We start from the raw sequence: 25,314 nt of genomic DNA on the forward strand, positions 1-25,314 counted from the left end.
ATGCCCTCTAAGGCCCTCCCTGAGCTGGGATTCTAAGTGGCATTTGCTAGAGCATCATGGGAGTTGCATGAAAAAAGCCCCAAGATGTTAAATTTTCATGTCTAAACCAAGGAACTTAATTATAGAATGATACAATGAAGAAATGCAATTTCAAAGGGCCTTTGGGATGATTCCTACTAGTGGAATGAAGTGAAGTGAAAGTGTAAGTCACTCAGTTGTGTCCAACTCTTTGCAACCCCATGGACTGTAACCCACCAGGCTCCTCTGTCCATGGGATTCTCCAGGCAAGAATACTGGAGTAAGTTGCCATGCCTTTCTTCAGGGGATCTTCCCAACCCAGGGATCAAACCCAGGTTTTTTGCATTGCCGGCAGATTCTTTGCCATCTGAGCCACCAGGAATAGGAGAGGACAAAAATCCAAGGTAGCTCAAGAACATTGTTTAGGGGTGAGGGACACCTCAAAGCACTAAAAAAATACTTTCCAAACCAGTTCTTTCTTTCGGTTTTCTTTGGTGAGGGCTCCCCGGGATGTCATTCTCTCAGGTATTGTGACTTGCTTTGTAGGCAGGATGAGGCAAAGCACGTGCCCTTTGTGGCAGCAGACTCTAATCACACACACACACAAAACTTCCAGGTCATTGGTGTCTTTGGGACACCAATTTGGAAAAAATGACATTATTGGAGTTCCAAATTTTTTAAAACACCTTTCCTTTCCTTCTTCTCCTTAGCTTTTTTTTTTTTTAAGAACAAAAAAAAACACAACTTTTTAGTTCCAGATTTTGCTATAAGTCTGGGTTTAACTCTGTCACAGAAATGAATGATTAAAACTGACCGCCAGATGGATGTCTGCTTCTCAGATGGAGGGAGCTCCCCTGAAGCCTTTGGCAGACTGATCTGTAGGGACCAAGGCCTTCAAAGGAGTCCCCATCAAGACCTGAAGTACATAGAACCTGCCAGACTGTGTCTGCCTCTAATATTTCCATTTCCCCCAGCAGGGTCCTGGCCAATAAGGTATTCCAATTATGCCCTCCTGACTCCAACTCCAGAAGCCACCCAGTACTTCCCTACTCTGAAGGTCAAAAAGTCTTCATTGTGGCTAACTTTGTTAGCCTCAAGAACCATTCATTATCAGGTTTTTGATGGGGAAATAGGAAAATTCTAGCTTTGCATTAGTACCTAGCTTCCAAGATGGCCTCCAAATCAGTTCCCAGTGATCCCCCTCTTGGTATTCATGCACTTGTGAGGTCCCCTCCCACACTGTGGCAAGAGGTGTGTGTGTGACAAATACATACTGCAGAAAAGAGGAGGTCAACCACAGGTAGTGAGGTCACTTGGGCAGTCTGTGGTGAGCCCCACATGAATAGGAGGAACTAAAGTCTCCAGCAACAGCTAGTGAAACCTAGAGGCCTGACAACTTTGTGAGTGAACTTGCAGGTGGATCCCCCCCACCCCAGTTGAGACTTCAGATAAGGTATCACCCAGGCCAACAATTTGGCATCAATCCCAAGGTAAACCTTGAACCTGGAACTGCCCATGTAAGCCACTCCTAAATTCCTGACCCTTAGAAACTAGGTGAGACCATACCTGTTTGTTGCTTTAAGCTCTGAAGTTTGGGCATAATTTGGAATGTGGAAATAGATAACTAAAGCACAGTGTGCTTTGCTTTTAATTTTTTGAGTAAATGGGAAGACACACTATGTGGAATGAACACATATATGTTATCTGGAATGACAAGTCAACAATTGTCTGAAAAGCCTTTTCTATCTTCCCTTTGTTTGGGGCAGGACTGGGAATTGTATGTTTAACTAACACCCCCAATAATTCTAATGATCAGGAAAGTCTGAGAAACAATACTGAACAGGATTCAAAAATGAATGATGTTTGTTTTTCTCTTTCTGACTTACTTCACTCTGTAAGACAGACTCTAGGTCCATCCACATTTCTACATATATGGAATCTAGAAAAATGGTGCAGATGAACCTATCTGCAGGGCGGAAATAGAGACGCAGATGCGGAGAACAGACATGGGAATGGGGCAGGGGAGGGGGTGAACCGGGAGACTGAGATTGGCGCTCATGTACTGCCGTGTATACAGCACATGGCTAGTGGGAACCTGCTGTATAGCATGGGAAGCTCAGTGCTCCGTGATGACCTAGATGGGTGGGACGTGGGGAGGGAAGGGAGATCCAAGAGTGAGGGGATGTGTATATATATATGTATGTAGCTGATTCACTTCATTGCACAGCAGAAACTAGCAACACTGTAAGGCAACTATACCCCAATTTAGGAAAAAAAGAATGAGACAGAGCCCTTCTGCAGGAAACTTCAAGATAAAAAGCAAATTGGTATACAGCCGTACATTCAAAGAGAGGCATGAAGTGGCAAGAAAAGGTGTGAAAAGCCTTCAGGGAATCAAGGAATGCTTCCTGGAAAGAGTGAAACATGGGTAAGATCTCTGGTCCCATCACTTCATGGGAAATAGATGGAGAAACAGTGGAAACAGTGTCAGACTTTATTTTTGGGGGCTTCAAAATCACTGCAGATGGTGACTGCAGCCATGAAATCAAAAGATGCTTACTCCTTGGAAGAAAAGTTATGACCAACCTAGATAGCATATTCAAAAGCAGAGACATTACTTTGCCAACAAAGGTCCGTCTAGTCAAGGCTATGGTTTTTCCAGTGGTCATGTATAGATGTGAGAGTTGGACTGTGAAGACAGCTGAGCGCCAAAGAATTGATGCTTTTGAACTGTGGTGTTGGAGAAGACTCCTGAGAGTCCCTTGGACTGCAAAGAGATCCAACGAGTCCATTCTAAAGGAGATCAGCCCTGGGTGTTCTTTGGAAGGACTGATGCTAAAGCTGAAACTCCAGTACTTTGGCCACCTCATGTGAAGAGTTGACTCATTTGAAAAGACTCTGATGCTGGAAGGGATTGGGGGCAGGAGGAAAAGGGGACGACAGAGGATGAAATAGCCAGATGGCATCACTGACTCGATGGACGTGAGTCTGAGTGAACTCCTGGAGCTGGTGATGGACACGGAGGCCTGGCATGCTGTGATTCATGGGGTCGCAAAGAGTCGGACACGACTGAGCGACTGAACTGACTGAACTGAACTGAAGTGTATTCAGTGTTGTGCAACCATTACCATTATCCATTTCCTTGTCATCAGCCCAAACAGAAATTCTGTGTCCATTAAACAATTACTAGCTATTCCTCGTCCTCATTCTATTCTCTGTCTTCATAAATCTACTTGCTGTAGTGCCTCATATATGTGGAGTCATGTGTGTGTCCTGTTGTGCTGGCTTTTTTCACTTAACATGTTTTCAAGATTCACCTGTATTGTGTCATATATCAAGACTTCATTTTTTCGCCCCATTTTTTTCTATTGTGGTCAAATACATATAATATTTGGGCTTCCCTTGTGGCTCAGTGGTAAAGATCTGCCTGGCAATGGAGAAGATGGCCATTTCGATATCTGAGTCGGAAAGATCCCCTGGAGAAGGAAATAGCAACCCAGTCCAGTATTCTTGCCTGGGAAATTCCATGGACAGAGAGACTGGTGGGCTACAGGCCATAGGGTTACAACGTAACAACATATAATATTTACCTTCTTAACTGTTTTAAGTGTGCAGTTTAGTGAATTAAGTACATTTATATTATTGTGCAACTATTACCACCATCCACCAGCAGAACTTTTTTCATGTTACAAAATTAAAATTCTATTTGTATTAAATAGGAACTCCCCTTCGCTTATCCCCCCAGTCCCTGGCAACTACCATTCTACTTTTGGTCTCTATGATTTTGATGCATCTAGGTACCTCAGATAAATGGAATTTTGCAGCATTTGTCTTTTTGTGACTGACATTTCAATTAGCATAATGTCCTTAAGGTTCATCCATATCATATCATATGTCAGAATTTCTATCCTTTCAAAGTCAGAAAAATATTCTGTTGTATGTATAATACAAGCTACATTTGTATTTATGCATTCATCTGTTGATAGACATTTGGGCTGGTTCCACCTTTTGGCTGTTGTGAATAACCTTGCTAAGAATACGGGTGTACAAATATCTCTTTCAGACACTGCTTTCAGTAATTTTGGGGATATACCCAGAAGTGAAATTACTGGATCATATGGTAATTCTTTTTTTGTGTGTGTGGTCCTGCCATATTGTTTTCCAGTGTGGCCGCATCACTTTACGTTTCTACCAGCTGCACACAAGGGTCCAATTTCTCCACGTCCTCAACAACGCTTTTATACTTCCTTCCTTTCTTCAAGGATGAGATATATTCTAACGTATGCATCAGTTCAGTTCAGTCAGTTCAGTCGCTCAGTCGTGTCCGACTCTTTGCAACCCCATGAATCGCAGCACGCCAGGCCTCCCTGTCCATCACCAACTCCAGGAGTTCACTGAGACTCATGTCCATCGAGTCAGTGATGCCATCCAGCCATCTCATCCTCTGTCGTCCCCTTCTCCTCCTGCTCCTAATCCCTCCCAGCATCAGAGTCTTTTCCAATGAGTCAACTCTTCGCATGAGGTGGCCAAAGCACTGGAGTTTCAGCTTTAGCATCATTCCTTCCAAAGAAATCCCAGGGCTGATCTCCTTCAGAATGGACTGGTTGGATCTCCTTGCAGTCCAAGGGACTCTCAAGAGTCTTCTCCAACACCACAGTTCAAAAGCATCAATTCTTTGGTGCTCAGCTTTCTTCACAGTCCAACTCTCATATCCATACATGACCACAGGAAAAACCATAGCCTTGACTAGACAAGACCTTTGTTGGCAAAGTAATGTCTCTGCTTTTGAATATGCTATCTAGGTTGGTCATAACTTTTCTTCCAAGGAGTAAGCGTCTTTTAATTTCATGGCTGCAGTCACCATCTGCAGTGATTTTGGAGCCCAAAAAAAAAAAGTCTGACACTGTTTCCACTGTTTCCCCATCTATTTCCCATAAAGTGATGGGACCGGATGCCATGATCTTTGTTTTCTGAATGTTGAGCTCTCCACTTTCACTTTCATCAAGAGGCTTTTTAGTTCCTCTTCACTTTCTGCCATAACCACATTTAAAAAGTTCCATTCATCAGTTGATGAACACTGGGTTGTTTCCACCCTTTCACCTGATGTAAACAACGCTGCTGTGAACATTCATGTGCAAGTATTTGAGTCCAGGCTTTGGATATTTTTGGAAGTGGAATTGCTGGATCATAAGGTAATTTTATAGGGCTTTCCTTGTGGCTCAGCTGTTAAAGAATCTGCCGGCAATGTGGGAGACCTGAGTTTGATACCTGGGTTAGGAAGATCCCCTGGCGAAGGGAAAGGCTACCCAATGTGATTTTATATTTAAGTTCTTGAGAAATTTGTAGACTTTTGAAGGAGATCAGTGCTCTGTAAGTTAGTTCTGAGAATCCTAGCCTTTTGATCAGATATCCCTGGGTAGATGGGTGGATGGGTGGATGGGTGGATGGGTGGATGGGTGGATGGGTGGATGGGTGGGGGTGGGGCGGTGGGGCTCCTCTCTCTCCGGCATCCACACCGCTGCCCTCCTCCAACTTCCTTGCTTTCCGGAAAGCAGTTCTCTGAGCCTCTAACAGCGGGGTCAAAGGGCTGAAATGAAGCTGACCCCCGCGTCCAGTCGGGCTTGCCCGGGGGAGCGACGTTTGAGTCGCTCCCAGTGTGTCCTGCGAGGGCGGTGTGGGCAGAAGGGAAGGCTCCTCCCGGTTCTTTGAAATCTCGCCGGCTCATCAGCCCGACCGCCCACTCTGGCGGTGGCTCCGGGGCAGACCAGGTGAGCGGCCGAGCCCCGGGGACTGCAGGGTGGGTACCTCGAAGTCGGCGCTGAGCCCGCTCCCAGCGCCGCCGCCCTTGTTCCCGCCCCGGGCGGTCGTTCCGGAGCCTGAGAGCCCAGGGAACGCGCGCTCCCTGCGGCGTGTCCTCGCCTCCGGCTTCGCCTCTGCGTCCTCGACACTCCGGCCCGGGGGCGACTCCCGGGTCCCCAGCCGCGCGCTGGCCTGGGCGCCCCGACGTGGCCCCGCCTGGAGCCCGGACCTCCCAGCCTCGGTGTCTCCCGGAGCCTCGCGGACCCGGAGGAGCACGCCTCCCAGAGCCAGCCACCTGGGCCCCGGGCGCCCCGCGGCCCCCGGGGCGGAGGCAGCGAGTGCGGGGCGGGGGTGGCCTCGCCGCGGAGCCGCGGTTCTCTGATCTGCGGCGGCGAGAGAGCAACTCCTGCAGAGCCCAGCCAGGAGAAAGCCCCGAGCGGGGACCGTGCTCTTCCTGCGGGCTTCTGGGAGCAGTGGCTCGTGCCCTCCGACCCGGGCTAAAGAGCCCAGGACCTCGTCTGCCTGGCTGGGGACTCCGGGATGAATCAGGTACAGAGCGCGCCCTCCGGAGCGATGCTCCAAGGATTCCAGGCGGCACCGGCCTCCGGGGCGCGGGGGCTTTTGAGTGGGAAGGGGGCTTTCCAAGAGACTCACACTCGTGCTCATATCTTCACGGGAGCCGGGCTGCTCGCTCCTTCTGCCCTTAGGTGTGGCCTCTGAGGCTCCGGAGGACAAAGTTGCGAGCCGGAGACGGCTTACCAGCAGGGGCTGCGAAGGGAGGCTTCCAGAGATGGGAGGGGTCTGGCCGGGGGTTGGGGAGGTGGGGGGCGGGCGCTAAACACTAGGGCTCCAGAGGACACCAGGTGTGACAGTGGGCTTCCTCTTGGGGAGGTGGGGATAAAGGGGGAAATCCCAAAGCTCCTAACACCCGGTCTCCCCAAGAAGTTTTTATGCTCTTTGTTTTAAAAAAGACTGAGTCTTCCAGGTAGCAAGCTTGCAGGGCCTTTTCCAGAGGTGCCCTGCCTCGGAGACACACAGGGCCCACCAGGGACAAGGACTGTCCCACCCTGACTGGGTCCTTCCTGCCTGGATGGCAAGCCTGACATCCTCTGCCGTTTAGGCTATGGATTCTGCTTCTTACATCTGACAGGGGCAAAGGGCAGGGCCTGAGAGGGGCAGAACTGATGCTCAGAAGAGGAAAAAACTATCTGAGGCAAATAGAGGCAAAGAGTTGGGGGAGAGATGGAACTGGGGCCGAGCCTCCCCAGGGTGCAGAGGCGCTTTAGTTCTACCCCAAAGGTAGGCTCCAGGCGTGTCACCTTTGAGGGATGTGGACAGCAAGCTCTCCTGGGGGTCCTTGGAGTCTTCCTTGTGTCTCCCTGTCCCAGGAACCTCAGACTCCCACATTTCCCCTCCCTCTCCGGATTTCCTGCCCTCCACGGAGCTCTGCAGACTCCAGCCTTCTTATTCTATCCCAGCAACCTGGTCTGATTCTTGCAGACTGTGGGACTGACTGGGTCTGCAGGGAGAGTGCAGGGGACATGGGGACTCCAGCTAGCTCTTGGCTCTGTGTCCCCATCGGTGCAGCAGACAACCCCTCCTGATACCCCAGCCGCAGCATCTGGGTCAGGTGGACCCTCCTCTTCCTTGCAGCTGACGGAGGAGGCTTGGGTCCTCACTAGTAATTCCTTGCAGTCCTAGGGTGCAACAGTGGTTAGGGTTGTTTCTTTAAAGCATCATCTTGGTGTTTTTTTTTTTTTTAAGGAAGAGTTACTTTAAATTTTTTTAAATTTATTTTTTGTTGTGCTGAGTCTTCAATGCTTCACGGTTTTCTCTAGTTGTGGCAAGCAGAGGCTATTGTCTGGTTGTGGTGCTCGGGCTTCTCATCGTGGTGGCTTCTCTTGTTCAGAGCACCTGGTCTAGAGCCTAACTGCTTCAGTAGTTGCAGCTCCCAGACTCTAAAGCACAAGCTCAATAGTTGTGGTACAAGGACTTAATTGCTCTGCAGCATGTGGGATCTTCCGAGATCAGGGATCAAACCTGTGTCTCCTGCATTGGCAGGCAAATTCTTTATCACGGAGCCACCAGGGAAGCCCAAGAGTTATCTCTTCTAGGGATATACTGAAATATTTACAGGTGAAATACCTGTATCTGTTTTGCTTCACAATAATCTAATAGGGGGCAGAGAGAAGTAGGTAGGAGTACAGATGGAACATTAATGGCTGTTTGAAACTTCAGTTGGGTTTAGAAAGTTGCCATAATAAACTGTATAGAAGGGGAAAAAATCACTATCAATAATTGCAGAAAGACATTTCCAATCTTTACAAGCTGAACAGCCCTGGGCTAGTCACATAACCTCTTAATGTCCACATTGGGTAGATGGAGAAAAAAAAACACCTCATATTTGCTCAGGCTAGAAACTTGGGAAATATTTTTAACTTCTCTGGCTTTCCCAGTCTCCCACATATGGTCTATCATTGAATCCTTTCTGTTTCCCTCTCTCTTCCATCTTCCCCCTACTGTCCATCTTGTCCATCACTGTGATCTCACAAAATTCCAAAAGCCTCCAACCTGTTCTCCACTTTGTAATCAGAGTGGTATTTCTAAAATTCAGTCTGATTGTGCCATTCCCAACCCCATTTATAACCATTAAACTTGATTCATTTGGGGTCGCTGAGGGTCGCACACAACTGAGGGACTTCACTCTCACTTTTCACTTTCATGCACTGGAGAAGGAAATGGCAACCCACTCCAGTGTTCTTGCTTGGAGAATCCCAGGGATGGGGGAGCCTGGTGGGCTGCCGTCTATGGGATCGCACAGAGTCAGACATGACTGAAACGACTTAGCAGCAGGGTGTAACACCCTCCCTCTCCACGGAGCTCAGTGCTTTACAGACATCATTGAGCTCTTGCCTGGAGGATGTCTAAACTCTTTATCTCAGGACACACAACCATCCCAGGAAGGACTTTGCTCCGGTGTCCCCTTTCTAAGTCACTCGGTGATTAGGCTGGGAATTCACCCTGCAGCCCCTGTCTGGGGACAGGCCTTGGTAAATGCTGTGTGTGGCTTCTAGGGTCTCAGCTGCCTTGGATGTAGGAATAGGAAACCCAGTAAGGAGAGGGACAGGCAGCTGCTACATAGGCTCTGTGATTTTAGAGCAGTGTTTTGCCAGAAGGAAGGAGGCCAGCTCATGGAGAGTAGTCAGGTTTGTCTCAAAGCCTTGCTTCTTCAATGGGATTCAGAACAATTTCTTTTAAGCCACAGAATGGGACAATTTCACAAGGACATAGTTCAGGCTGTTGAGACAAGGAAAGGAGTTTGGAGCAGGTTACTTTGGTTCTCTTCAGCCTCCCCACATTCCTTACTTTGGCCCCTGAGAAAAAGTGCAACATTCAGAATCTTCAGTGGAATGGAAATAAACTGAGTTGGTGCCTGTTTGTTTCTATAGCAATCTAACCTTACCTAAATGAGTGGGTGTGTGGTTTGGATTCCTTTGTTTTCTTCCCCTGGTTCCTTTATCTCTATTCCAACCCAGTGCTCACTCTGGGCAGGTGCCTAATGGGCCAGCTTAGGTTACACGATGGTTTTAAATTTGGCCTGGTTTGTGTGTAATGTCTTTCAAAGGCTTAGGATGAAGCTTGGATTCTGGACGCCATGGATGTTTGCAGGGACACACTGACTCATGAAGGAAAAGCTGAGTTTCAGCAGAAAAGGGAGACCTCAGCCTAGCAACATCACCCCAGAGGAATTCCCAAGAGTGTGGCTCAAGGCTTCAACCAGCCAGATGGAGATCACCATGGGGGTCATGGATGAGAATGCCACCAATACGTCAACCAACTATTTCCCTCTGCTTGACCCCCTCGGAGCCCAAGCTGCTTCTTTCCCCTTCAACTTCAGCTACGGTGACTATGATATGCCCTTGGATGAAGATGAGGATGTGACCAATTCCCGGACCTTCTTTGCCGCCAAGATTGTCATTGGCATGGCGCTGGTGGGTATTATGCTGGTCTGTGGTATCGGCAACTTCATCTTCATCGCTGCCCTGGCCCGCTACAAGAAGCTACGCAACCTCACCAATCTGCTCATCGCCAACCTGGCCATCTCTGATTTCCTGGTGGCCATTGTCTGCTGCCCCTTCGAGATGGACTACTACGTGGTGCGCCAGCTCTCCTGGGAGCACGGCCACGTGCTGTGTGCCTCTGTCAACTACCTGCGCACGGTCTCTCTCTACGTCTCCACCAACGCCCTGCTGGCCATCGCCATCGACAGGTGAGTGGGCGTGGGGACCACCAAGGAAGGGCAGTTGTGACTGATGAGAGGTATCTGTGTTCACCAGAACTGTGGATGCATGGAGGGGCCAAAGGTGGCCCATTTACTAAAAGTGAGAATTGTAGTTTTCTAGCTGTAAGGAGTCAGGAGATAGTAGAGGCCCCTAGAGTTGGGTAGCCAGAAGGCTGCTGATCTCTCTGCTATGGACTTGCTGCTAGGTGCTGTCCAAGGCCTAGAGGCAGACAGCCACCAGGAGGTGTGGAGGGAGAAGTTTAAGTTGCAGGCAGTTACCTCCTGAGTCAACTTGGTAATCTTAAAGGAGGTTTCTATCTCATCAAGACCTACTATACTAAACATGACACCCTACTAATACCAGTTGACTTTTTAATAGTTATTATTATTTAAAAATTTTTAATTTTATATTGGGGTATAGTAGATTAGGGCTTCCCTGGTGGCTCAGATGGAAAGAATCTGCCTGCAATGTGGGAGACCTGGGTTCGATCACTGGGTTGGGAAGATCCCCTAGAGAAGGGCATGGCAACCCACTCCAGTATTCTTGCCTGGAGAATTCCATGGACAGAGGAGCCTACAGTCTATAGGGTCACACAGAGTCCAGCATGACTGAATGACTAACACTACTACTACAACTATAGTAGATGAACAGTGTTAACACTGGTTGATTTTAAAGAAGGTTGAGGAATTTGTTTTGAAAAAACAAACAAAACAAGTCAAAACAAAGCATATGCTTACTTACTCTTTGTTTTTGTTGCAATAATCAGTTTGCTCCTTTTCATACATTAGTGTGCAACAGTACAGAAGAGCTGATTCTAGTAAGATAAATAAAATCAGTAAGAGCTGCCTTTGCCAATCTTATATCTTCAGGCTTTTCATTTAGTATAATCACCTGTGCTAATGGACCAGAGTGGTTTTTCTGCCCTTGGGACAGTCTTTGAAGGCTCCTCTGCCCAAAGTTGAACTCTTATTACAAAACACTGTGTTGCAGTGTAGAGACAGATACCCTGAGGGTCTGACTGGGCCTCTGTGTACTTGGATCTGAACAGTCTGCCTCTCCGTCTTAACCCAGAGGGCCTGACCCACAGATGCTCTCTGTGTCCCATGGCCTGAGGGCTCTGGTGGCATCTGGCCCACTCCTTGCAATCAGGACATCCCGGGATTGAGAGGGGATTGAGAAGGAGCCTGGCTTTAAAACCTAGAAGCATGTCAGAGGATTAGCACATTAATCAGCCCTTGGTCTGTCATCTGTAGAAGGTGTCAGAAGTGTCATCTCTGAAGAAGGCTTGGCTGAGGTCCTCAGTGTGAGCCATGGAGCCCCATGGTGTTCTGTCCACCCATGAACAGACGCTGGGTGAACACGTGGAAGGAGCACCTGCTTCCCAAGTCCTCCTCACAGCTGTTGAGGAAGATCTCCAGGGACCTTGTCTCTGAACTTTTCTGCAAGTGGAAGCTGCACCATCTCTTTCAGCACTCGAGCAGGACAAAACAAAGGGGTCATTTCCTGAAGTTTGGCTCTAGTAGGACATCTTTTCACAGAGGGTGCTCCCAGCCACTGCGGGCGAGTGGGTAGATGTCTGCTGTGGGGTGGGCCCCTGCTGCCTGCGTGAGACCCATTTTACCAGGGAGGGGCCTACTGGTGGAAAGGGGTAACACTGAAGGAAGAAGCAGCTTCAAGGGGAATGGAAGCCAGGGTAAAATCAGGACATCGGGCTATTCTGAACATGTAAGATAATATTATCTATTATTATGTCAATCAACTCACCTCCATCTACCAAACTCTTTCAAATTCTTATTCAACTTTCATATGAAACTCAGCTTGTCTGAAATATTGCAGGCATTTCTTTTATAGTAGGGATTTTAATTGGGAGCATGCTTTGCATCCTGGGGACTGCTCTTGTTTAGAGTAGTGTTGTGATTGGAAACTTGAACCCAGACACTGGAGGAAACGGTGTTGCCTGCACGGGACCATCCAATGGCCTTGGCCAACTAACTGACTGCTCCAACGCCTTAAGTTCATTTAGTGATGATTGTGATCTTTGTTTCAAATTATTTAGATTTTTATGTGTTTTTACATGTCAAGTTTCAGTTTCATGAATAGATTCCTGTTTGGCCTCATGTGTTCAGGATTTAATCAGTGATTTTCAGGTTTGATTTTGTTGTTGGGAACTAGTTTTTATCTTGATAAAACAAATATGCCCACAGTTATAAAAATATCTTTAATTTTATAAATTTCTGTAAGAATGGTATGAGCAGTTAGTCTATTGTTCAGTCACGTCCAGCTCTTTGTGACCACATGGACTCTAGCCTGCCAAGCTCCTCTGTCCAAGGAATTCTCCAGGAAAGAATATTGGAGTGGGTTGCCATTTCCTTCTCCAGGGGATCTTCCCCAAAGAGGGATCCAACCGGGCTCTTCCACATTGCAGGCAGATTCTTTACCATCTGAGCCACCAGAGAATCCCAAGCAGTTAGTCTGCCCGGGTTTAAACTCCTACTGCACTGTCTATTGGCTTCAGGGTTTTGTTATTTGACCCCTCTCTGCTTCAGTTTTCTCATGTATAATATAAGAATGATAAGAAAACTTAATGTATTGGATTGCTTTAAAGATAACATGAAATAACACATGTAATTCTTTCAGTTCAGTTCAGTTCAGTTCAGTCGCTCAGTCGTGTCCAACTCTTTGCAACCCCATGAATTGCAGCAGGCCAGGCCTCCCTGTCCATCACCAACTCCAGGAGTTCACTCAGACTCACATCCATCAAGTTGGTGATGCCATCCAGCCACCACATCCTCTGTCGTCCCCTTTTCCTCCTGCCCCCAATCCCTCCCAGCATCAGAGTCTTCCAATGAGTCAACTCTTTGCATGAGGTGGCCAAAGTACTGGAGTTTCAGCTTTAGCATCATTCCTTCCAAAGAACACCCAGGGCTGATCTCCTTCAGAATGGACTGGTTGGATCTCCTTGCAGTCCAAGGGACTCTGTAATTCTTTAGAACAATGCTTAAAGCAGAGTAAGTACTAAATAAACAGCGGATGTTATAATATGTAAATTACCCTTTAAAGGAACAGTAATAACAGAACCAGATAACCTATGACTATTTCTGATTGGCTCGCCTCTTTTGCTTTCATCACAGTGGTTGTTTTATGACTTGATTAAAGAAATAATACTACAAAGTTTCTAAGAAATACAGCTCTCAAGTTATAGTAGAACAAAACTATTTATCTCCTACCTGTTCTCTGTCTCTACTATTGGTTCCATGGTTCTCCCAGGCATCTAACCTGGCAAATCCCTTTTGTCCTTGCTGCTTTCTCCCTTTCTCCACCATTCATTTTATTCCCAGGGCCTGACAGTACGCCCCACCCACAGCCCCTGCTCCCACCTCCCACTTTTCCAGCAAGGGCTGAACTATCACAGTCTTCTCTTGGTCTTCCTGCCACCAGTGTTTCTTGGCTCTGCCCCTTTGCCAACCCTACTCCCTCACAATCCATCCTAAACATTCATTCATTTACTCATTTGTTCATTCAAACAATGCATTTTTATAGAGAGCCTTCAATGTGACAAATACTATTACAAACACTGGTGAAATGATGGTGAATAAGCAAAAAAATTCCTTGCACGCATGGAGCTTGATGGAGAGAGACCAGTCAGGCAAGCAAAGAAGGAAGGTAATTTCAGAACATTAGAAATACTCTGAGTAAAAGCAAAAATATACATACCCTATAATGAAAAAGAATCCAAAAAACAAGTACATGTAAGCATAACTGAAGCACCTTGCTGTACACCTGATCCTAACGCAACATTGTAAATTAAGTGTTCTTCAATAAGACAGACAGACACACAAGCAGAGACTGAGAGTGACGGAGCATGGGAGAGGCTCTAGGTGGGAGTCAGGAAAAGTGTCTCAGAAGAGATATTGAAACAGATCTCTGAATGATGGAGGGGAAAAAAAAAACTGGCCTTGTAAAGACTGGGAAAGAGTATTTCAGACACAAGGTGCAAAGGCCTCAAGATAGGAGAAAAATTGAAGGTTGTAGGAATTGTGAGAAGGGCCCTGTAGACTGAGGGAAGAAAGCAAGACTACAGCCAAATTCATCTTCTGCCTCATACACCCCTCCCTCTCTTGCTTGAAAGACCTCTAACACCACCATTGTCTACAGAACACGGCTGGAATCTTTTCATCTGCTTTTCCAATGTCTTATTATTGAGCTCCAGACCACCTGCCAGTCTCATGCTGGGTAAACACATTGATCTTCTGTTTTCCAAAAACAGGTTGCAATTTTTTTGAGAACTGTCACCATGGCCTGTTACATTTCTGTTCATCCAGGGCTAGGTACTTGTCGAGGGTGACGTTTTATTAAGATTCTAAGTACCTGAAGTTCACAGTCAGCAAAGGTTATGAAAGAAGTAAGACATGATCCCTTTTCTTGGGAAGCTTGTCATCCAGGGCGCAGGGAGGGGTGAGAACTAACACGGAAGAGTTAGAGGGGAAGTAAAGCGTCAGTTTGAAATGAAATTTGGAAAAGGGGAAGATCATCCGATACCAGAAGAGTCAAAGGAGGCCTCATGCAGGAGGCAGATTTTTAACTTGGCTTCAACCAGTGACTATCAGTAAAGAAGAAAGGATTTCCAAGAGGGTAGAATGGTGTTTGCAAAAGCTGAGAGGTGAGAATGCTTGAGGTGAGAGTGAGATCCGGGGAGGACAGGAGGTGTGGGGACAGAGCAAAGAATGTAAGAGAGTAGAGATCAGAAAGAACAGGGACCTGCTCTAAAAAATAAATGGGACCTAGTTAAACTTAAAAGCTTTTGTACAAAGGAGGAAACCATAAGCAAGGTGACAAGACAATCCTCAGAGTGGGAGAGAATAGCAAATGAAACAACTGACAAAGAACTAATCTCCAAAATATACAAGCATATGAAGCTCAATACCAGAAAAGCAAACAACCCAACTCAAAAGTGAGCAGAAGACTTAGACATTTCTCCAAAGAAGGCATACAGATGGCTAATAAACACATGAAAAAATGCTCAGCATCACTCATTATTAGAGAAATGCAAATCAAAACTACAATGAGGTATCATCTCACACCCATCAGAATGGCCATCATCAAAAAGTCTACAAGCAATAAACATTGGAGAGGGTGTGGAGAAAAAGGAACCCTCTTACACTGTTGGTGGGAACGCAAATTGAAACAGCCACTGTAGAGAACAGACTGGAGATTCCTTAAAATGCTAGGAATAAAACTAGCAACAACAATCCCACTACTGGGCATATACCCTGAGGAAACCATAACTGAAGAATACACGTGTACTCCAATGTTCATTGCAACACTATTTACAATAGCTAGGACATAGAATCACTCTAGATGTCCATAGACAGATGAATGGATAAAGAAATTATACATATACACAATGGAATATTGCTCAGCTATTAAAAGGAATGCATTTGAATCAGTTCTAATGAGGTGAATGAACCTAGAGCCTATTATAGAAAGTGAAGTAAGTGAGAAAGAGAAAGACAAATACTGTATATTAGTTCATACATATGGAATCTAGAAAGATGGTACTGATGAACCTATCTACAGAGCAGCAGTGGAGATGCAGACACAGAGAACAGACTTTAGACACAGTGTGGGGGAGAGAAGGTGCGATGATTTGAGAGCGTAGCATTGAAACATTATACACTACCATATGGAAAGTAGACAGCCAGTGGGAATTTGTTGTATGATACAGGGAACCCAAAGCAGGTGCTCTGGGACAACCTAGAGGGGTGGGGTGGGGAGGGAAGTGGGAAGGAAGTTTAAGAGGGAGGGGACATATGTATACCTATGGCTGATTCATGTTGACATATGGCAGAAGCCATCACAATATTGTAAAGTAATTATCCTCCAATTAAAAATAAAATTTAAAAAAAAAGTAGGACCTTGCTCTACAGGATCACAAAATCTGGGCACAGGGAGTTAGTCCTGAGGGTAGCAGGGAACTAAGAAAAACCCTGAGAGCACCCTGTCCCCTAGGTCTGGGTTTCCCCTTTGATGTGGAGACAGCCGCACAATCTTTGGGGTGTATCTTTGGATCTCAGGCACATAGGGCACTGGAGTCCCTTCTTTTACCTGGAATCTAGGGGAAGCTACCAGTCAGCCTGCCTGTTGGCCGCTCTTCTCTACTGTCTGGATGAGGCAACTAAGGCAGGAGGAACAGCACTCAGCCTTAGGAAGCACAAATACTTCCTGGTGAGCTTATTGGTTGCTTAAGGAGCAGGTTGTGCATTAGCTGCCCATCCCATGAGCCACCTAGTAGCCACTGTGATCACCATTTCCATGATGAGATCTGGGGCTGAGTCCCGGGGACAGAAAAGGAGCTCCAAGTCTTTTTGCTTAATCACACAACCCACTGCCATCACACAGCTAGTGGCTGGACATGGCTTTGTCTGGCAGCCTTCATTCTTTGTTCTCTGGGAAATGCTGACTCTAAGTGGATCTGAACCTGAGCCATTGTAGTGTTAGACACACTGGTCAAGCCAATGGCATACTCCTAAGGAAAGAAAAGTAGTTGCCAACTATCTAACTCCATTTTGGAACATCTATAGGTAGAAACTGACTATGATGAAAAGAAGAGAGGGGCTGCTAGGATTTCAGGAGGGAAGGAGGAAGGGTTGCTTGTTCTGGTTGGAAATGGAAAGAACAAATGGAGTACCCACTGGAGAACCCACTGGATTTCGAACAAGATATGGATGGATCTGCATCATCAGTATCAGTTCAGTTCAGTTGCTCAGTCGTGTCCGACTCTTCGCGACCCCATGAGCCGCAGCACACCAGGCCTCTCTGTCCATCACCAACTCCCAGAGTCCACCCAAGCCCATGTCCGTTGAGTTGGTGATACCATCCATCTCATCCTCTGTCATTCCCTTCTCCTCCTGCCCTCAATCTTTCCCAGCATCAGGGTCTTTTCAAATGAGTCAGCTCTTCACATCAGGTGGCCAAAGTATTGGAGTTTCAGCTTCAGCATCAGTCCTTCCAATGAATATTCAGGACTGATTTCCTTTAGGATGGACTGGTTGGATCTCCTTGCAGTCCAAGGCACTCTCAAGAGTCTTCTCCAACACCACGGTTCAAAAACATCAATTCTTCAGTGCTCAGCTTTCTTTATAGTCCAACTCTCACATCCATACATGACCACTGGAAAAACCACAGCCTTGACTAAACAGACCTTTGTTGACAAAGTAATGTCTCTGCTTTTGAATATGCTATCTAGGTTGGTCATAACTTTCCTTCCAAGGAGTAAGCATCTTTTAATTTCATGGCTGCAATCACCATCTGCATTGATTTTGGAGCCCAGAAAAATAAAGTCAGCAACTATTTCCCCCTCTATTTGCCATGAAGTGATGGGACCAGATGCCATGATCTTAGTTTTCTGAATGTTGAGCTTTAAGCCAACTTTTCCACTCTCCTCTTTCACCTTCATCAAGAGGCTCTTTAGTTCTTCTTCACTTTCTGCCATCAGGGTGGTGTCACCTGCATATCTGAGGTTATTGATATTTCTCCCAGCAATCTTGATTCCAGCCTGTGCTTCCTCCAGCCCAGAGTTTCTTATGATGTACTCTGCATATAAGTTAAATAAGCAGGGTGACAATATACAGCCTAGTTCTGTCAATTACTAGCTGCATGGCTTTTGACAGTTATTTAACTTCTTCCCATCTCAGTTTGCTCATCTGTAAGATGGGTATCTTTTCTTCCTTAGCAATAGGGTTGGGGTTATCTAACTAGAAAGTAAATTTGAAAACGCTCTGTAAATTGTAAGCTGCTTTACAAACTTAAGCAAGTATTACTAATAATATGCCTCCTTGGTAGCTCATATAGTAAAGAATCTGCCTGCAGTGCAGGAGACCTGGGTTCAATCGTGGGGTTGGGAAGATCCCCTGGAGAAGGGAATGGAAACCCACTCCAGCGTTCTTGCCTGGACAATCCCATGGACAGAGGGGCCTGGTGGGCTACAGTCCATGGGGTCACAAAGTCAGACATGACTGAGTGACTTTTACTTACTAATCATGGAGTTCAGAGTGTAGCATAGCCGAACTGGTGGCTATCCTTGAAAGTTTCCTGCAATTTCCTTATTGGTAAATATATTTGGAAGGCCTCTTGCACACCTCCTGGTGCTAACCTTGGGGATGGAGGTGGGGTGATGTCAGGATGAACTGATGAACAGTCACAGATTACCCTGAAGATTAGTGTTGATGCAAAAATGAATAAATCCAATAAAGTAGATCCAGTAAAATAGAGCCAAGTAGCAGAGAATTTGCAAATGCAGGATTTGCAAGTAACAGGTGAAAGAAAATTGCTTGCTATATAAAATAGCTCTGAAAAATACATTTTAGGATACTAACAATTTTGCGTATTAATAGTCTATTGTTTATATGCAGTATCACTTTGGAGCCTCACAGTATCTCTGTGAGTTTGGAAAGGCAGTTGATATTCCCATGTCACAGATAAGGAAATTGAGTCCACAGGGCTAAGATTCACATAATAAGTCTGTGGCAAAGCTGGAATTAGATTCTTAATGTTCTCATTCCTGGATCAGTATTCTCTCCTACATGGTCATTGAAAAAACACTCTGAGTTTGAAACATCATAAAAACTTAGGAAATTACTAGTGGGAAAAGAAGGAATAGAATTGTATATTGTGAGTTCAGATAGCAAGCAAGTATGAATACAAAAACATTCTTTGACAGAGTAATCAGCAGAACATGGTGGGGTAGATAAGGGAGAGAGATGATGAGAACAAAAGCTCTAAACTCTTAGTTTTTGTTATGACTCAGAGCAGATCGGACGCCCTCCTAACAGCAGGAGTGACGTGGTCTTCTGGGAGGTCCACTGCATGCACTGACAAAGGCACTGCCAACACGCTGCAGGCCTTCCCATTTCACCCTCAGCATCCAGCCTGGGAGACTGGTGACTGCCAGGGTTTGTTGTTGGTGGTAGAACCTGTCAAGCAGTCAGCTGGGTGGCCAGGGTGAACCCAACCCATCCAACTTCATCTAACATCTGGAAGAGAGCAGAAGTCTTGTGCCAGTGAACTCTCCAAGTGACACTCAGTGGGGCTGGCTGTCTGTGTTATGGGGTGGACAGAAACAGCAGAAATATGATATGAAAAAAAAAAGAAGGAACCTCCTCTTCCAATCAGAATCCCAAGTAAGATGACCTCAAGGGGATCAGTTGCAAAGCAAACAGAATTGTTTAGCTTTCTTTAGGCCCCTGTCATGTTTGCCCTTTGTTTTACCAGGAATAAGCTGTGGACGCGTGAGGATATGTTTATTTCCAGTGTTGATTAGTCATTCCCTCCCACTTCACTTTCCATCTTTCTCCTTCTCCTGCTTCTACCCCCTGCCAGACAGAATGTCTTCCAGGAAATCAAAGCTGTCTGCCTAAGTGTGTGCACTCTCTCTGGGAAGGACACTTTCATACTGCTCGAATGACTCACATCCCCCAGAAAATGCTCTCTTTTGTTTCGTGGACTACTGTGGTAACAGCAGTGTGGTTTAGGGGGAAAGGACAAAAGCAATATCTGTTACTGTCTGTTGCTTTGTGGTTCAAAAAACATGTTCATGTATATTCCCAATTGATTTTCACATCAACCATGTGAGATAGGTTTAAATGTTTTCTATTGAGAGTACTATGGTATATGACCTTAAGAAAGTCAGTCATTTCTCACTAAGCTGCATTTTCCAGCCTGAAGAATAAGATAAATGGTCACATGCGTTTCTTTCACCTTTGCATGTAGAGTAATGTTTTTAATGTATTTAAAAGTGTTGAATGAAAGCAAAACCTTGCCCACTATTTCTATCAGAAAAGGCAAATTTTCCCAACAAGTCCTTAGAATTTTCAAGTCCTATTAACTCTAAACTGTGGGGTAATTAGGATGAATTTCCCTGAAAACAGCATGGACCTGGGAATAGTGCCAGGCTAGAAACCAATAAGACATGTTATTATTAAATTTAATAATAATAGTTACCATTTATTGAGTATATACCATGTTTAAAACTGTGCCAGAAATTGTGTATATACTGGCATGTTTAATCTTTAAAAACAAACAAGCAAAAACTTTTGCAGATAAGGAAGTCGAGATTCAGAGAGATTAAATATAAGTTGCCTGTTCTGGGCATATATCTGGAGAAAATGCTAATTCAAAAAGATACATGCAGCCCTATGTTCACACCCATACTATTCATAATAGCCAAGAGATGGAAACAACCTAAATGGCCATCGACAGCTGAATGGATAAAGAAGATGCAGTACATATATACAATGGAATATTACTTAGCCATAAACAATAGAAAATGTCACTTGCAGCAACAAGGACGGACCTAGAGATTATTATACTCAGTGAAGTAAGTCGGAAAGAGAAAGATAAATATCATAAGGTATCACCTGCATGTGGAATCTAAGAAGTGAAGTGAGGTGGCTCAGTCATTTCCAATTCTTTGCGACCCCATGGACTGTAGCCTAACCAGGCTCCTCCATCCATGGAATTTTCTAGGTGAAAATAGTGGAGTGGATTGCCATAAAATATGACCTAAATGAACTAATCTATGAAACAGAAGAGACTCACAGATATAGAGAACAGACTTGTTTTTGCCAAGGGGCAAGGGGTGGGGGTTGGGGCAGGGATAGATGACCAGTTTGGGGTTAGCAGATGCAAACTATTATATATAGAATGGATAAATAGCAAGGTCCTACTGTATAGCAGTGGGATGTATATTTGCTATACAGCAGAAATTAACATTGTAAAACAGCTGTCCTTCAATTAAAAATAACTTGCCTGAGGTTGCACAGCTAGTCAGATGTGGGGCTGGAGCTGGCATGCAAGTCTGCCTTTTCGGGAAGCCCACGTACCATAGGTGCCATTTGATTGTGTCTCAATGTTGCAAAAATAATATCCTCCAGCACTTCCTTACTACATGTTGACACCAGCTGTGTCCTTATCCTAGATATCTGGCCATTGTCCACCCGCTGAGACCCCGGATGAAGTACCAAACAGCCACGGGCTTGATTGCCTTGGTGTGGGTGGTGTCCATTCTTGTTGCCATACCGTCAGCCTACTTCACCACTGAAACGGTCCTCGTCATTGTCAAGAGCCAGGAGAAGATTTTCTGTGGCCAGATCTGGCCAGTAGACCAGCAGATCTACTACAAGTCCTACTTCCTCTTCATCTTTGGCATCGAGTTCGTGGGCCCAGTGGTCACCATGACCCTATGCTATGCCAGGATCTCCCGAGAGCTCTGGTTCAAGGCCGTCCCTGGTTTCCAGACGGAGCAGATCCGGAAGCGACTGCGCTGTCGCCGGAAGACCGTCCTGGTGCTCATGTGCATCCTAACCGCGTACGTGCTGTGCTGGGCGCCCTTCTACGGCTTCGCCATCGTGCGGGACTTCTTCCCCACAGTGTTTGTGAAGGAGAAACACTATCTCACGGCCTTCTACGTGGTCGAGTGCATTGCCATGAGCAACAGCATGATCAACACCGTGTGCTTCGTGACTGTCAAGAATAACACCATCAAGTACTTCAAGAAGATTATGCTGCTCCACTGGAAGGCTTCTTACAATGGCAGCAAGTCCAGTGGGGACCTTGACCTCAAAACCACGGGGGTGCCTGCCACAGAAGAGGTGGACTGCATCGGGCTGAAATAACTCCAGAACAGGACCTTTGGGCCCCTGACAATGTGCTTAAGCCCACACTATCAACCAAGAACTCTAGGTTTGCCACATAGGGCAAAAGAAATGGACAAATATGTCAGTGCTGTGTTCAGGGAGCTCAGAATCTCTAAAACTGGTGTGACCACACCATCACCAGTGGCCGACATTCAATGAACATCTAATTTGTGCAAAGTGTAGGCACTGGTGATATCTGTATCTGTTGATGATATTTGGTTGGCAGAAAGAAATAGGGATTAAACAAACACAAAAAAATGATGGGACATAGTGTGGAATGATGGGTTTTCCAGAAGGGAGCCTGAGTAGTCACCTAAAACTGTGGTCTATATGTTTGTAGGGTGAAGTTCTCTCTGGATCATCTCAGCTACTCATCAGACACTGAGATAACCTATCTCTGGGATTGTTCTTAGGCTTGAGTTCAGTCCTAACACTTGCTGGCCTGGGGCAAGAATACAAAGCAGGTTCCTGGCTCTTTCTGCAATCTTCCCTTCTGTCTCTGGTTCTGACTCTCACCCTGGGCACCCAGGAAAGAAAGAAACATACAAATAGGCGGTGGGGGGTGGGGGTTGGCACCAGTGAGATTCAGAGACTACAGGCTTATTGAGGGCCTTTTTAATCCACCTCCTTTGTTTGGTTTTTTGAATTTGGAAATTTGGAACCAGAAGATACGACCCAGCCTTGGATCTATCACCTGTATGGGCCTGGGTAAGGCCTCTCGGAGGCAATGAAGATGATATAATACCTGTGACAGCTCCCAATGTGGTGACCGTGAAGAACCAATGAGATAATATATGGGAAAACTCTTTGAACCATGCAAGTAATCAAGAGTGGACTAATAGCTATGTGTGGTGCCCTGGAAAGGAAAAGCTTGTCAGCTTATATATCTAGAATCCTCACCATCTCCCCCTTTCATATTGTTTGTGTGAATTATTCCTTTACCCCTGTTAGCAGTTCTATATGTGTATTATGTTCCTAATGACAGATTGGTACAATAAGGGATTGAAATTTGGTGGCGGAATTGTGCAAAGAAATGGTAGATAGGTCTCCAGTGAGAAAATGAGCTCAGAGTTTTAGAAACTTCAGAATCAGAGCATCTTTGTGATTGATCATGGAGATACCAGTCATGCCTGTTCCTAGCCAGCGTGAATCTGGGGGGTGTGATATTTGTTTCTCAGTCTGGTTTCATCTCATGGGGGTGGATAGATGTGGAATGGATTTGTCTTCTTATTAAATAATTCTAGAGCAGCACATCTATTGACATAATGCTATCTAAGTGATGTATGTATGCTGTTTCCCCCTCCAAATATAGTCAACTCTTGAGTTTTGGTGGCAAAGTTTTTTTTTTTTTTTAATAGTTACTATATTTGCCTGGAAGACATATTTCTAAAACCTGTTTCTTTTTATTCATCATCCAGCAGATTTACCCTCTGGTTTAACTAGAATACTCTCAGAGAATGCAAACTAATTAAAATATTAGCCTGAAGCCAGTCTGCTTTGAAAGGCAATTCTATTGCATTCTAAAACTAGGAAAGTTTAATTTTTGAACTGAAAAATAATAAAATGATGTAATTTGTTGTCCTTATGTTCATCTTTTCCATTAAGAATGTTCAACATGAGTTGACTATATTAAATGGGAGCTTTTTACATGTGACAGTCAAACCTCTTCCTGATTTTCAGCCTAAAATATCAAATTTTCACTTGTTTGCCTGTCTGTAATATTTCTAGATATTATGTCTATTTGTGATTGTACAATGAATGAAAATGTTATTATCAAGTGAAATAAATAGTCTCTCTCTCTATATAATTATTAACCATAGTATTCCTGTAATTTCCTCCCTCCCTCATTCTTTTCCCAGTTACACTGTAATGGTTTTCTGAGTGAACACTGATAGGTGCTGATTCCATGATCATATGAATTCTGCTGCTGCTGCTGCTAAGTCGCTTCAGTTGTGTCCAACTCTGTGCGACCCCATAGACGGCAGCCCACCAGGCTCCGCTGTCCCTGGGATTCTCCAGGCAAGAACACTGGAGTGGGTTGCCATTGCCTTCTCCGCATATGAATTCTGAGAACAATGCTATTTCATGTTTTTTCTTGCCTGTGAACTTCTCTCCATCCTAAAGAGATTTAGCTGGTTTAAATTTTTCTCCTATAAATCTACTTTGGTAAATCCATAGCACCTGAGTGCCAAGACTAGAAATCTGAGGACCACTTTATGCTGGTCCTCATGCTGCTGCTGCTGCTGCTGCTAAGTCGCTTCAGTCATGTCCGACTCTGTGCAACCCCAAAGACGGCAGCCCACCAGGCTCCCCCGTCCCTGGGATTCTCCAGGCAAGAACACTGGAGTGGGTTGCCATTTCCTTCTCCAATGCATGAAAGTGAAAAGTGAAAGTGAAGTCACTCAGTCGTGTCCGACTCTTAGCAACCCCATGGACTGCAGCCTACCAGGCTCCTCCGTCCATGGGATTTTCCAGGCAAGAGTACTGGAGTGGGGTGCCATTGCCTTCTCCGGCTGGTCCTCATAAACTAAGGCTAAATCTTTGAACAGGCTCAATGTCCACACGTGGAAAGTGAGCCAGGAGATGAACCTAAGGTACTACCTCTCTTCCCGATTAGCGGCTGAGTCACTGAACCGAGCAGTGGTCTGTCCAGCTGATGGCTTCTCTAAAAACTGGTAGAAAATCCAACAAGGTGGCACTTGTACTTGTGTATTTCTTTTCTATTTTCTAAATACTTTCAGTATGCAAAGAGATACGCACATTGTCCCATACAGAAGAATAAACACATGATTTTATAAAATCAAACCATCTCCTTAAGCAAAATAAAAGAGGAGGGCAGGTTTAGAGTAAAACTTTGAGAGGTTTTGCCTAATGAGTATACATTTAAAGAATAATTTCTTAAAGACATTATGAAATGGCAGTCAGCATAGCAAGCCCTGAAGCGTGAAACAAGTTCCATGCTCAATGTGGAAAAGAATGCTCAAGAAATTGTAAGATTGCCAGAAAATTATAAACACACGTCCTGTTTCTTGAAAAATATGATTAATTTTGGAATGTGTTCATGAAGAATGAATCCAGTTCCCCTTCCTAGAGTGTAAGAATATAAAATTCCAATGATTTATTTTGCAAGTAATGAAACTGAAGTTCAGAGAGGGGAAGAGAAGTTCAATATCACTCAGCTGGTAACTGTAAGAGCCAGGGTTAGACCCCAAAGCTCCTGAAGCCCAGTCCAGAGATTTTCTACCACAGTATTCATGAATGTAGGGAGCATCAATCTTGGAAAGAGAAGGATCCTTTCCAAGAACCCTTGAGAGGACTGTTCATCTCCAGCCAGACCTTCTCTGGAGACCCTTAAAGAGTTTAACAGAGACATTCCTGGTTCCTTTGCAAGCCAAGATTAACTCATCCTACCCCTGGGAACTTTCAGCACAGACATGGAGATCAGGAGGTTTTAGGGAAGAACTCCTAAAAACGTTTATAGCCATTCTTTCTTTAAATGCTTAGTTTGGGGTCCCTAGGAA

At 45.3% G+C, this 25,314-nt stretch overlaps 1 protein-coding gene across 3 annotated transcripts; it reads left to right on the forward strand.

The window, feature by feature from the left end:
- Positions 1 to 3,945: 3,945 nt before the first annotated feature.
- PROKR1 (prokineticin receptor 1) lies at positions 3,946 to 23,607 on the forward strand. 3 transcript variants are annotated; one of them, XM_061432848.1, is made up of 3 exons: positions 3,946 to 5,210; positions 9,443 to 10,087; positions 21,076 to 23,607. In XM_061432848.1, exons 2-3 carry the CDS (start codon positions 9,501 to 9,503, stop codon positions 21,770 to 21,772), a joined length of 1,284 nt encoding a protein of 427 aa, XP_061288832.1. In that variant the 5' UTR covers positions 3,946 to 5,210; positions 9,443 to 9,500; the 3' UTR covers positions 21,773 to 23,607. The 3 variants fall into 3 exon arrangements, with proteins under 3 accessions (XP_061288832.1, XP_061288833.1, XP_061288831.1); XM_061432849.1 differs by lacking the exon at positions 3,946 to 5,210 and adding an exon at positions 5,506 to 5,786; XM_061432847.1 differs by lacking the exon at positions 3,946 to 5,210 and adding an exon at positions 5,799 to 6,366.
- Positions 23,608 to 25,314: the final 1,707 nt, after the last annotated feature.

The sequence above is a fragment of the Bos javanicus genome, chromosome 11, assembly GCF_032452875.1.
Source record: "Bos javanicus breed banteng chromosome 11, ARS-OSU_banteng_1.0, whole genome shotgun sequence".
Lineage (NCBI taxonomy): Eukaryota > Metazoa > Chordata > Mammalia > Artiodactyla > Bovidae > Bos > Bos javanicus.

Coding starts and splice junctions, on each gene's coding strand:
- PROKR1 (XM_061432848.1), top strand. CDS start 9,501: ATGAAGGAAAAGCTGAGTTTCAGCAGAAAAGGGAGACCTCAGCCTAGC. Junction 10,088..21,075: donor CTGGCCATCGCCATCGACAG/GTGAGTGGGCGT, acceptor TCCTTATCCTAG/ATATCTGGCCATTGTCCACC.